At 38.3% G+C, this 14,004-nt stretch overlaps 2 protein-coding genes across 2 annotated transcripts; both read right to left on the reverse strand.

Moving 5' to 3' along the window:
* Positions 1 to 545: 545 nt before the first annotated feature.
* Positions 546 to 8,791, reverse strand: LOC121617045 (protein NipSnap homolog 2-like). The gene is made up of 10 exons (XM_041952034.1): positions 8,660 to 8,791; positions 7,105 to 7,232; positions 6,937 to 6,982; positions 6,725 to 6,819; positions 5,656 to 5,726; positions 4,473 to 4,613; positions 4,303 to 4,334; positions 3,671 to 3,765; positions 3,224 to 3,307; positions 546 to 2,068 (listed from the first exon to the last, which is right to left on the reverse strand). The coding sequence occupies exons 1-10, from the start codon at positions 8,749 to 8,751 to the stop codon at positions 2,004 to 2,006; spliced, it is 849 nt and encodes a 282-aa protein (XP_041807968.1). The 5' UTR covers positions 8,752 to 8,791; the 3' UTR covers positions 546 to 2,003.
* A 406-nt stretch (positions 8,792 to 9,197) lies between these two features.
* mrps17 (mitochondrial ribosomal protein S17) lies at positions 9,198 to 11,506 on the reverse strand. Its single transcript, XM_041952910.1, has 3 exons — positions 11,429 to 11,506; positions 10,777 to 10,921; positions 9,198 to 9,925 (listed from the first exon to the last, which is right to left on the reverse strand). The coding sequence occupies exons 2-3, from the start codon at positions 10,897 to 10,899 to the stop codon at positions 9,602 to 9,604; spliced, it is 447 nt and encodes a 148-aa protein (XP_041808844.1). The 5' UTR covers positions 10,900 to 10,921; positions 11,429 to 11,506; the 3' UTR covers positions 9,198 to 9,601.
* Between the last annotated feature and the right edge of the window lie 2,498 nt (positions 11,507 to 14,004).

Consider the following 14,004-nt stretch of genomic DNA (forward strand, 5'->3'; position numbering starts at 1 on the left):
ATATTGCATGACAAATACTAACAATCCAACAGCTAGTCCTTACATTAGCCTATTGTTACACAAGAGTCACGAGAGAAAATTTCCGGGACTTCCACTTGATCTTGGGGAGACACACTGCTATCTTCAATTATAATCAACTGGGGGAAAAAATCTGCAGTGGTCACTAGTTTGTCAGAGCCGTTTATGTTTGCTAAAGGGGTTGGGGAAACCTCCGACTACACTGAAGGCAGCAAAAGTCACACCCTAGACGGCGCGCCGATTGGCCGTTACGTCACTTTCGTCATATGGAAGTAAAAGCATTTGAGATGTACAGACACGGAGGTTATAAATTTCCTACTATTTTAAGGAAACCTGCTTCTCGAAATAGTGCTCCTTTGCGGGTTTAGTACGTGTGTTTTTTCTCCCTCTTTATTCTAATGCAATGAAGAGTGTGTAAACTCGCACATTTTTCCTCAGTCCTGCAAAAGAAACAACAACGTTCATTTTTTTCCTGCCATGGATGAATAGATGAGCAACACGTGATAAAAAGGAGTCCAATACTTTTTTCTAATTTAATCAGAAGTTTAATTCAATATGTACAACTAGTCTCAATAATTAAGCACTGCAATTCGCAATTACCATACTGAGCTATTACTCATTACCTGTCCACTTATTCTTCAACATAAGAGATTTTAAAGTACCACACTTCATTCACAGACACACAATTGATCAAATCTCTGGCTTGGTCACTAACTCCACTATGTATATCTACAATCTGATGATTAAAAAAATAATCATTAACCTCAGTTAGAGCACACAATCACTCGGGTGACATTAATTGCTTGATACAAAGATAGGCCAAACCACTCAGTTTACAGCAGTGAGGAAATACTGATTAGCTGGGCAAAAATCAAAAATAATTTCTAATCATTTGAATCATCTCACCCCCCTCCACACAGCTAGAAGAGCCACGATGTTAAAGTTAGAAAAGAGATGTGGTCAGTTTAAAAGAGCAGACACAAACAGGCAGAATTACTCCAACAGGGGATTCAGCACAACTTCACCCCAAGCACTGGACACTACATACATGTATCCTGCAGAGAAAAAAAGGCTGTGTCCTAAATCGAAAGGCTAGCTTCCAGTTCAAACTAGTCTGACACTCTGTGGTGTCTGAGGACTTTTTGTGTGTCTTCATAACGGTGTTGTTATGAATCCTTTCATCCATCCAACTGATTTTGAAACAAATTACTGGTAGACAACATAATCAGCTGGCTGGATCAAAGCCTTGTAAACATAAAGTCACATTTTCTGTTGGAGTGTGTACGTGGTGAACTTTCACTGAACAGTTTGGCTGGGGTCATGCTGACCATCACCTCCAACTTTTAAATAGGTTTTTCCAATACATATTGAAAATGATCTGTGAGCTCTGGACACTGTGTTATTGTTGTGAGATACTGGAGGCTGTTTGTGTTTGTTTGATTTGTTATCAGTGCTAGTGCAATAGGGCTTACAAGTCATGTGAAGTTTTCTTTTGTAACAGATTTTTATGATAAGACTATGAGACATTTTCAGCCCCTGTGACCAGCACTAGAACTGCTAAATGTTTGAGTCACAGCTCCTCCTGGTATCTCAACACACGATGAAAGCAGTTTTTATCTCATAAACAAAAAAAAATAAGACAATTTTTTAAAAATCTGGCCCTTTAAATGATGGACAGTGAAGAGGAGGAACGTGTCAAATTATAGTTTGTCTACACATGGCGCAATAATTGATCAGTAACACAGTAACTGCTGTAACAGATGAAGTTTGGTAATAATCATTTGAACATTCTCATCCGAAATAAGACATTCTAGGCCAATGCAGAAAATGGAGTGAAGAAACAAAAAAAGAAACAAAAACTGAAACAACATCTGGATGTTACGCAGATATCCCTGGCAGTGCACACTCCAATGGTTGTTAACGCTCTCCATAGATCAGCGTGATGGTTGCAGTGGCTGTTGAGAGGTTCCCCCCGATGTCTGTGGTTACTTCAAGGGTGAAGACTTCATGGGAATCATTATTCTAGATTCCATGTGCTGGATAAGAGGGACTGTGGGATGGGAAAGGAACAACAGTCTTAGATTTCTGTGTCATGCAGTATATTTGCACACACATGCACATGCACACGTCACTGGAGGGAGGAATCGGACAATGCTTTGCATGCTCTGTACTAACCTGCACAAATCAACAACCTCTGTGAGTTTTCCCCTTCTAATCTTATTTGATTAGGGGAACAAATTTGTGTTTAGTGGATTTTTTGTGTTGGAATCATATTATAATCCCATATTTAGTGAGGCCTCAAGACTACCAAGATTGTGAAACGTTTTAGGAACTTTCAGTGAGAATAATGACCTAAATTCAATTATTTGTTTACTGCTAGAACTCCGATTTGTTATATTGTCTTTAAAATGTTTACTTTCCCTTTAGGAAAATATCATCCATCCATCATTGCCACTAATAAACTGTTGGCAAAGCTCTGTGTTTAAATGTGCACCCCACATCAGACATTTTATGAGCCAATGCAATCACCACAGACTTATTTTAAGTGCATTACAGACACAGTGTGTGTGTGTGTGTGTGTGTGTGTGTGTGCCTAAGCATTTAAATTAATGGCGCAGTGAATGTGTGAATGCATCACTACATCACTAATCTTTGCCTGTCTGAAATCCTTTTCATGCACATTCTGTATGAAGAAAGCTAATTGGACAACTGGTTGGGGAAATCAGGTTTATCTAATCACTTACTCTGATAATAGAAATACACAAAATGTTTAAGAAATTGGATTTCAGCAGAAACTGTCCAACTTTCATCAAGTCACTTAAATACACATAAATGCACTGTATTGGGTGGCTGGAGGTTGATGTCAAAAAGTTGCACTGGACAATCTTGCATATGAAATTAATAATACAATTTGAATACGAATAAATTCTGATTATGGTATATATCACACCACACAGCAAATAAACAGAAAATTACTTGCAAAACATAAAAAATGATGTTTTATACAATGAACTATGTGTTCCTATAAAAAACTCAAATATATATTTAGTTAGTTTTTAATTATAATTTGCTTGGAATTATGTAAAATGATAACACTTTAAGATAAAATCATCATTATGATAAGGTTCCACTCAAAGTTGTTGACATTGTCCAGCACCATCAGAGAGGTAAAGAGAGGAGAGATAGACAGCAGACTAAGATTTACCTGTGTAATAGACAACCTCGTCCCAGCCATCACGCTGCCAGGCTGCATTCCTGGTGATTTCTCTTGACTGGAGGTCTTTGTAAGCTGAAAAAAAAGAAGATATTGCTTAGTTTAAATAGTTACATATAACTTTTGCTCAAATGCAAAGCTATGCAATACCTAGAAGTCTCCACTCTTAGAAAAGTGCTGAATTCTGAAACTCAGGCATTAAGTCATACAGATCAATTCCAAGGCCTGAAAAGTGTGTGATAATATAAAAGCAGAGGGGACATCAAAAGATGCACCTAAAAAGTAAACTTGTATGTTTGTGTAATTGTTTGCGCTACAGTGATACATTTGTAAAATCTCTACATGTAAATATTGTAGAGTTTAACTTTTGTATGTAGTTTTCTCTATAATAAATATCAAAATGCTGCACAGCTCATAAAACCTGGAAACACTGCTCACCCCATAAGTGGTGAACCGTGTACAGACTTCCAATCTGTGAGAAAAAGCCTCCTACTGCCTCGTGGTTCTGCTGGCGAATCTCAATAGCACGAGCCCTGCAGAGCACCAAAGAGTTGTGTTATATGAAAAAAGCTTGCTATTCAAGGGCTGTCCCAATTAAAGCATCAGCACAAATTTGTATGTTTCAAAATTCAGCTGGAGATTCACCGATATCCCAATAATTTCTTTCAAATCAAAGCATCAAATTTTGATGTTACTTAGAATTGTTTGAACCCTTCCAACAGGCTTGGTTTTAGTACATTAACAGGCATATTTTCCAGTCATTATCAATTTAATCAGATGCATACATATATTAAATACAGGGTAAATAAGTCAATTATACTTGGAATTTACAAGTTATTTGTGATATATTTAGTCATGCTTTGGAGTCATGCATTGGTTGTGTAGCCAAAAGGTACCGTTGACTCATATTCATCTGCTACAATCTGTAAAACCAATAAAATAGCAGTAAGCAAACTTTAAATGGTACATAATAATGGTGGTTTTACAATTACTACAAAGAGAAAAGCATATCAGCTTCTCAAACTATCAGTGGACTTTCTGATAGTAAATATAAAAAAAGGAAAAGTTACCAGTAATTTCCCCACTCGATCATCGTCCCTGGCTGAAATAAAAATGTAAACGGGGAGAGATGTATAAAACAAGATGTCTGACTTTTCACTACAGCAACAGAGAAAAACATATACAGTATTTATGCTTAATGTGAGGACGATGGTGAATTTACTATGTAAACGACAGTTACCCTGAGTTGGTATGATCGGAGCTCATAGATGTTGGGTCCTGGACGAGGGACAGGTTCATTCCAGAAACTGAACTCCAGCAGCAGCTGGTTCCTACGAGACAGCAGCATCTTCCCCCTCTCATTCCTGTAGTCCATGAACTTCTACAGCAACAACAACAACAACAGGAACACATTACTCAGTAAATTCTAGCTCAGCCCACCAACTCCTAAATATATCTGCAAAATGTTAAAACTCTGGTCGGATAGCAGGAGAGAATAAAGTCAGCTAGATTCGTTGCAACGTATCATATAATCAATATCATTTAAGCACGTGGGCTCTCTAAAGACTTGGTATTTCACCCAGATGGGTGTTGTTTTGCAGGAGCAGGACACGGTGCGCACTGGCAAGCTTTGTGACCTTCTCAGCCTGTGAGATAGGGAGGTCGAGTGTGCTTAGTCTGTGAGCTGGGAGATATAATTAAAATAAACTGCACTCAGTTTTATTGTAGGCTATGTAAAATGATAACCTGTGTGCACCTTTGTAATAATGCAGAACAAACATCAGAACAGCACCTCAATTATTTTGGTTTGATGAAAATGAGAAGTTGCACTGAATGGCAAAGTATGGGCAAGTTTTATTTCTAAAGCTCGGAAAATTAGGCAAACTAGACAAAATAAAACACTCAGTTAATGTCACGTTATTTCAATTATTTCATGTTATTGTTATTCATAACAGCATAATTTTAATGAGAAACATCTGACAAGACAGGTGTCTTGACACAGTTTCAAATTAATTTGCACTATAAATACTGTACATATTATCATTATGAGCAATGTTATGTTTATAAAGTCTATAAAAGTAATTTTTTATTGAAACTTTAGACAAACCATCTAACTAAAAAAGCAAATAAACACACCAGAAAAACCTCCCCAACTTCTATAGAGTGAACACAAATGTACAATGTGGATAAGGCAGGATTGGATCCATTAATTGCACTTACCTTGTTACTGCATTTAAGCTTTTAAGATAATTGCACCATCATTACAAAAGCAAAAAAAACTGCTGGAAAATCTCAGATAAAGATGGTGAAACACAGGGGTGGAAAAATGGTTTGTGGATCTAATTTGAGGGGTGCACTGCCAGAAACGGTGGCCTACAGATCCTAAACGGCCAGTAAACTGAACTAGCCCAAGCACCCGTTACCTTATTCTGCCTGAGTTTGTTCATGACTTCGGTGAGAGCTGGGTATCCTCCCCGATATCTCCACAGGTGAACTAGAATAGAAGGAGCAGAAGAGCCAAAAATAATGCAGCTCTCGAGTAGATCTTCTATCTTGAACAACTGTAGATTAATTGTTTATCTCTTTAGACCACCTGTGATCTGAGCTGGCATGATGAGATCCAGTCCACACTCACATCATCTTAGTACAGCAGAGCAGTACAGTACAAAAAAACCTCACCATAATGCAATAATATACTGGATCCAGTGTTCAGGATGGAAAATTAACACATGAATAAAGAAACTAATTCTGAAAACTGCTAATGTGACTGCTATCTCTCAGAGACACAACATGGAACAAAATCTCTCAGAGCAGAGGACTGGATTTTGTTTTTCAGTGCATAGGTTGTGAACATGTTTTTTTTTTTATGCAGCCTTTTATATGATCTTTACTGAGGTTGCCAATATTACTGTGCTGTACCATCAGACTCAGATTACAACTGAGAAATGACAAATGTCACCACAAGGACAAAGTGGACAGCAGCCAGGAAAAGTGCAATACAGTCACAGCTATAATTAACTAAAATATAAAAGCTGCCAAAGCTCCGGTTTGTGTTGCTGGGGAGGAGAGAAACTACAGTATCATAAGGAAATGTCTGGCTTTACATCCTTTGAGTCAAACATGGAGAAGCAATGAGCACAGTTTGGAAGAAATCCACTGACTCTGTTTCTCATCAGCAGTCGCAAACTGAAAGGATGAGTATCCTTTACAGGTCTATGAGATATTGAGATACATTAGATAAATTATTTGTTTGATAGATTATTGTTGTCAGTTCATTGTTTGTTGATTGATTAATCGACTGATCCTTAGGGCATTCTATATTGTCTGTGTTTTTAATTAATGTTTTCTGTCCTGCAAAGCAAGTTTATGCTGTATTTTGATTACCTGACTGAATAATAAATAAAGCAATAAATCAATCAGTCAACAAGCATGTTTATCACTTGTGCATGTGCATGGTAACCTTCAGACACAGAGCTTGATGTGTGCTCTCACCTGCTTGATCCTGCTCGCCGTACCATGTGTTCCAGGTGCCCACAAGCTCACAAGGGTATTCAGGGTCAGTGTGAATGGAAGGCAAGATGTCCCCACTAAAGAAACACGCAAACACACAACATGTGTAAATGAGCAAAAGATCTGCGCTGTTAACAAACAGCTCCTTGACAAAGTATCTGAATGAAGTCAATTAAAGAACAGAGATTTCTTACCAAAGTTCATTGTAAGCATCAAGGCACTCAGGCTTGACATTGTGAACTGCAAGGAGACAACAAAACATAATAATATAATACCCCATCTAACAGATTTCATAAGACTATAAGGTAATCTTTTTCAACACACCACCACAACACTCACAGTAAGTCACAAACAACACTTACACTGTATTTTGTACAGATTGCTGTCTTCCTTCTTGGCAAGCAAATGAGAGTGAGCATCTTTTCGGGGGTCGACCTTTCTGACAAAGAGAGACTTGAACCAGCTGTCTTCACGGAAAGCTGAAAGGCTCCTGTTGTGAAACAAAACACAAAAGTTAGATACAGCCGGCTGCCACACAAAAATTATGAATAACTGAATGAAATTAATGAAAAAATGAAAAAAAATCACAGAAAAGCCAACAAACAAATGGAGCATGCTGCAAGTCTCTAAAGCACTTAGTACATTTCTGGCCTGCTCACTGCCTATTGTCAAGTCATCTAAGGTCATCAGGAGGTGGTTTTCAGACTGTGCCTGCTCTGGTGAAAGTGCTTTCGGTTATTCTCTGGAACAAAGTGCCTGATGACCTGAGATCTGTCACAACTGTGTCCAAGTTCAAAAGCAAACTTACAATATGTCTTACTCTCTCAGGTTATGATGAGTCACTGTAAGAGTGTGATTGTGGTCCTAAACTGCCTTTTGATGAGTAGATATTGTTGATAATGTCTTTATCAATACGGGCAGGGCTACACCTTTTACTGGTATGACTTCAATGTACAGCACAGAGTTTACTTGTGATGAAATGTGCAATATAAATAACACTACCATATGCCTGTTATTAAGACTGAGGTCAGGGAAAATGCACAAGGTGACATTGTATACTAGCCAATGATGGCTGTTGCAAATTACATACTTTGTATGTGTTTTTAGACTATCCATCTTATTCATTGCTAAGAGACTCCAGCTCAGGGGGGCAGCAGCTGAGACGGCTATAAGCTGTACATACTGCACATAACCAGGGGATTAGTCTGCATGGACTCCTAAGAAGCCTTCACACATGAGTACGAATTCCTTTTAAACTTAATCTAAATGCGCTAACAAGAGCTCCATGCAATGACAAGTGTGTACAATGACACTTCGACAGCTGCTGCAAACACAACTATTATTTTAATATTACGTTCACAGTGCATTCAAACCGTTCACATTTTGGCTAAACTTTATATATATATAGATCTCAGTTGTAAACATTTTAACATCACAGCTTGGTTTAGGGTACACATTTCCGCAGCAAGAAACTGTTATTCATTAATCAAAACAAGTATTGCTGAGCAGCGATTTATTGCATTTTGACCTTGAAGTTGCGTACAGTTGAGGACTAACAGAAACTCAGTTGTGATTTTGTCTTATTTATGTATATGGCAAACGTAATAATTAATATATAAATAATGAAGAGCGAAAGGTTAAGTGCGAACACAAGTTGCGTCACAACTTTGTTCTTCGGGAGTGTAATTATTAGCATCAGCAGAAAGTTAGCAAGTTTAAAGCTAAACAGCTAATGCTAACTACGTTACACGGAGATGTAAACGTAGCCAACGTCTCTACGTTAGCGTTAACTTTAGCGTTAGCTTAGCCACCTAGCACACTAGACTTTGTCATTGCTGTCAACTCCACTGAAGATAAACACATTTTAAGTAGTATTTCTGCGTCTGCACGGGCAAATTCAAAATGCAAAACTCTAACCTTACGACAACCGTGACCTGTCCGTTCTCCTGAAGCCCATTTTTCGTCTGTTTAAGGCCTTTGCCCACTCTTTGAAGGACTCGGGTCGCCATCTTTCGCCTGAAAGCTGTTGTCAGTTAAGGTTGTTTGACACGGCTGCAGCCGCAGTCCGAGCCGTTCCCGGTGGACCTGACGTTACTTAGGATAACGTAACCCCGTAACTTTATGTACCATAATCAGTTAACGTTGCGTGGTTAATTTGATACCTATGGAACCTTTTAATTTGCACAGTGTGGTTAAAGTTACAGAAGTTGATTAAGTATTGCCATAACTTTGATTTTCCACCTGCTCTTGATTAACGCGCAGTGTTGACGACACTCTTGCTGCTGTTGTGATAAATTTCTCCTCGAGTTTCAGGCTTTTCCTGACTGAAACTTAAACACAACAGACTCAGCTCTGTTGTTAACTTCTATTTCCCTTCAACTTGTAAATATAACTTATTTAGTTCAAAATATAACTTACACTGGCCTCAACATAAAACATTGACTTTAATACTATATAATGTATATATTTCCATTCAGTACACTGTTTAGGCACTATTGTACAGATACGCACGTTTTAGTGAACAAACTATCTGACTGATCCAATATATGACAAACAACTTCCTGTGTTTACAGATCGTTAGTAAATTAGAGCAGACTTGCTGAAAACATACAACATAATAGCAATGCCAGGTTAAACAGATGTGGGAACCATGCGCTCTCATTGTCATTTTATTGCAAATTCCTCAAAAATGTGTCTTGAATTCAAAACTACCTGAGCAGGTAGTCAAAAAAATGTACTTAGGCTATGCACATTGATTACCGCTTTAAACATTTGTATTCACAAAACAACTTAAACAGAAACGCAATTACAGAGTGACATTTAAGTTCACATTACTTCATAAAAGAGTGCCGATTTCTATCATGAAATGGGAGTTTGTGCTGGTGGAGAATCAGAACCACTCGAGGCAGCAGAGATGTTGAGCTCCTGCAGTTTTTCTGACAACGTCGTATCCTCTTCCAGGCTCAGTGGAAGGTCAGTCAGAGGCTCCACAAACTCAGTTCCTGCAACTCGCTTTCCTGTTAGTGGGTCGACCACTCGACCGACTTTATACACTATCTCAGACAGTTCATGCTTCACATGTTTGGACCTGGCCTCAGGCAGAGCCTTGAGAAGGACGATATCTCCCACAGTGCACTGTTGCAAGGCATCATGGGCAAAGTAGGTTTTCCTCTTGTTGAAGTACTATGGGGAAAAAAGACAGGCTTATTTAAATAGTCATTGTACAGCAATCACTGATCTGAAAATAATTGAAACGGAGTTATACACAATGAAGTTGAACATGTACTGCACATGCCCACAGGTAGTGAATTAATCATTTGTGGTGAGTTTTTTTGTTAAAATGATTAAGTAAATGAAGCAAATTGATATTACTGACTACCTTCAATTTTTCTGCAAAATTATGGTATTTATTGTGATCTCAATAACTAATTATTATTGATGAAACAATGGCAAATGAAATTCACAAGATACTAAAGCCCAACAGCTAATGTAGTGGGACAGCGACATGTAAACAATAAGTCTCTAAAAGTTAAAACATCCTGAAAAGGTGCACCATGCGTTGAAGTGTTAGAGAAGAGAAAATGCGTGGGTCAGAAACTATGTGATGAGACACAGCAGTGGTAGTTGTCTTACTAACAGTAATGGTAGCTGTTAGCTGCCACAGGGGTTGTTATGTGAAATTGGAAGCTGCTATAAATATCTCCATTCAGCATCTTCATACTGTTACCCAATATTACTTCTAATCTTAATTATTTCTTTGGGTAAAATATTTGTACTGCAGCTTCTTATACAGCTCACTATACAATGACGAATGTTGACTCTGATGAACACTTTGGCATATGTTCCTAAACATTTCTCTATTTCTCAAACTGAGGCACAGAAAAAAGGATTATTTCAACATCAGAGAAATTATTTGGGGGGGGGTATTTCTTGTTTGCCTATTTTCTTCATTTTCGAAACTAGGCTAGATAACATCAATGTCACCTGTCCTTCCTGCAAGCATCATCAGTGAATGCAAACTGTTAAAAGTTCACCTTGAGCAGGTACGGGTCCAGCACCAGCCTCGTGACTCGCACTTTGGCAGTTTTCATCATCTTGGTCCCTATTACTCTGCCGATGATCCATTTCGCATGGACTGATGCGTGCTTCACCGACATTCTGGAAATCTCTTATCCAACCCTGTAATACAGAAGACCAACACAACATTGACGCTTGCCCCCAGCTATTATCTGATACATGATGATCAGATAAATGCTTGGTTCCACTTTTGTGAACCAAATGTCATTATACAACAATAACTGATCTCTATCACACGTTGATTGAATACAATCTTGAGCATCAACAGTTAGAGGTAACGTTACCATTCACATATTCAGCACAGCTCCAGTTTGTGCCAACCATTTAAACATTTTTCATCACTGATAATCACATCATCGATACTCACATCGATGCACAACTGAGACTTTTGCAATAATAATTACATCACTGTCTTCTATGCAGGTTAGGACTTTAAAAGGAGGATGACACGAGAAGACAAACTGGGCTACATAGTTAGCCTTGCTGCAGCTAACAATATTTTAACTTCACATACGCATACATTTAAAAGGAGGAATTACAAGCTACGCCGACTTAATTCAACATTAACACATATTATTGCTAAAGGACGTATGTAAAAAACCAACTCACCGAAACTACTTGAAATGAATAATTTTAGAAGGTCACAAATTGTTCAGCGAAAGGCTTCCTCCATGCTGCCCAGGTCGGCTTGTTTGATGACGTAAACTACGGTTAGTAAAGAGGGACATACGTTTCGGCGCTGCGAACCCTCTGGGGAATTAATTTAACACTTCTTTTTGATAAAATTGATAGAGTAAGAACCACAAGAGATGTGTGCAGAGCAAGAAGCAAGGTACAGGGCTAACTCTGAATAACACAATGGACAAATACAATGTATTTAAGCCAAGTTGTAGCGAAGTTGATTGTGCTTTGGCACCATTTTTGAGACAAACCGGGTTTTTCTGTCCTTTCCTGTTCAGCTCTGCTTTACTCTGTTTATGCTGGTAGCCTAACTAGTTATCACTAAAATGTTTTGACAACTAAGCTACCACTTTGTGTTCTAATTAGTTTTTCTTTTAAGAAAATGTTATTTTCATTTTGGCCACAAGATGGCAGCAGAGAAACATCACTTCCTAAACATGAGAAGAAAACAGAGAAGATAAGAGACATTATGGTTCCTGGTTAAGAAACTGGGCTCCAAGAACTACCAGGTGAGCCTAATATGCAATATGATAAACATTTATTATCACAGCAGGACAGTTGTGATGGATTCTTGCCATGTTGTAGCTTGTGTGATAATGACATTGAGCTGCAGACGGTTCTCACGTCACCTGATGGCATACAATTGAAGTGATGTAACCAGGACTGCAGGTGAGACACAAAGAGCTTTGAAAATGTTATCATAGAAGAGAAAGGAGGTGACAGTCAATAACAGAACCACATAAAAAACTCGATAATGGGAAAAACATTGAAACAGTAAAGTGGGTGAGAGTGTGGTCATCAGACAGAAGAGAGAGAAACAAAGTTGAACAGATTTGTGCTAATCCTGTTGATTACGGCAAGAAGGAGAGTAAAAGTTGGTAGTACAGAAGTTGTGTGTGAAGATTGTCAGTCATCCAGATCATAGTTAACCAAGGAGGGTTGATTCTAGGGCAGCTGGACTTGGTTGTACATACTTGTGCTACTGTTGTTAGTGCAGAATTTGAGAGCGCCCCAGGTTGCAATAATTTTTGTCAGTCCTGTTATCTCAAGATCATGTGTAAATTTTCTTATCTCGAGATAACAAAGTTGTTTTCTTACAGATATTGTAATCTCAAGATAAGAAATTTTTTTACGTTAGCATGCGAGCACAGATGCTGTGGGTTGGCTAACATAGTATCTGATTCAATCTGTTGGCTCTGTGTAGTAGGCTAACTAACACAGGCAGAAATCCTGTGTCTCTGTTGGACAGTTAATACTAATTGGGAGACAACTTTACAGAGGAGTGTGTTTCAGTGATCTTCCTGACATTTTTTAACTTCTTTAGTACTAAATAATCAATGAGAGATGCACATTATAATCAGAGAGGTGCACATGTTGGAGTATTCTTAAATTCAACGCTCAGGTCAGCATACTACCATGCTGATGTTTAGCAGTTGAGGCAGGAATGTCATTAGTTTTGCAGGTACTTGGTCATACACCAAAGTACTGGACAAATTGATCTGATGAAAGTCAGCAGGATTCGTCCTCTGGGATCCATGAATGTCTTTACAAAATTTCATGGGAGTCCATCTGATACTTGCTGAGATATTTCAGTCTGGACCAAACCACCATTGCTATCCCCTAAAGCCAAACGTATCAGTAGAATCACTAAAATACATTTTCCCTTATCTTAAGATAACAATATTCATAATGAGATAATTATCCTATTATCTTGACAAAAATACCTTTTGTCTTCTCAATTATCATGAGAAAACAACTCATGATCTTGAGATAATGGAATAGGGAAAATTCATTGTCATTCCTTTATTAATTCTTGTGTCTTCTTTGACATTGCCTTCTTTATTTCCCACTTCTTTAAAAAATACCAAGGCACAATCCAGCACTATGGTAAATATAGGAGCTCTTCTCGATCTCCACTAAAACAGATATAAGTGGCTGAATAGGGGGAGAGACTAACATAGATGCATTCAACAGTCTTGTCCCTGAGTAGGAATTGGCTGTGGCTCAGAACCAACCACAGGCAGACCAATCTGGTCTTAATCAGAGCCATGTTGTAGTAAAGCACAGGTCTGGGTCTCTGTTTCCCATTTAAGGCAGTGCAGCATCGGTATACCTCTGCCAGAATTACAGCATTAGCCAACTTTAGTCTCCTTCATACAAGAACACTGAGACAATTCATGTAGAACCAACTGTTTTCATACTGCTCCCTGGTAAACATGTTGTCTTACAAATAATGTATGGCTAAACTGATGTTGAGCAGCGTTGCAAAGAACAGAGATGCTGCATACACTGGCTGCTACCACGTCATCATATAAGACATCGTATAGTTATGGGACTAAAGAATGGAATGTCTGTTTCATTGGACTCTTGTAATGTAACAAAGCCCAGGAACAGCCACGCTATAAGGTCTATCTCTAATCAAATCTGTGGGTAAGCCTACAAGTGCTGATCACATGGTATCAATGGCCATATTATAATATTTACCCAAAGATAACCACATACAG

Source organism: Chelmon rostratus, chromosome 14, assembly GCF_017976325.1.
Source record: "Chelmon rostratus isolate fCheRos1 chromosome 14, fCheRos1.pri, whole genome shotgun sequence".
Classification (NCBI taxonomy): domain Eukaryota; kingdom Metazoa; phylum Chordata; class Actinopteri; order Chaetodontiformes; family Chaetodontidae; genus Chelmon; species Chelmon rostratus.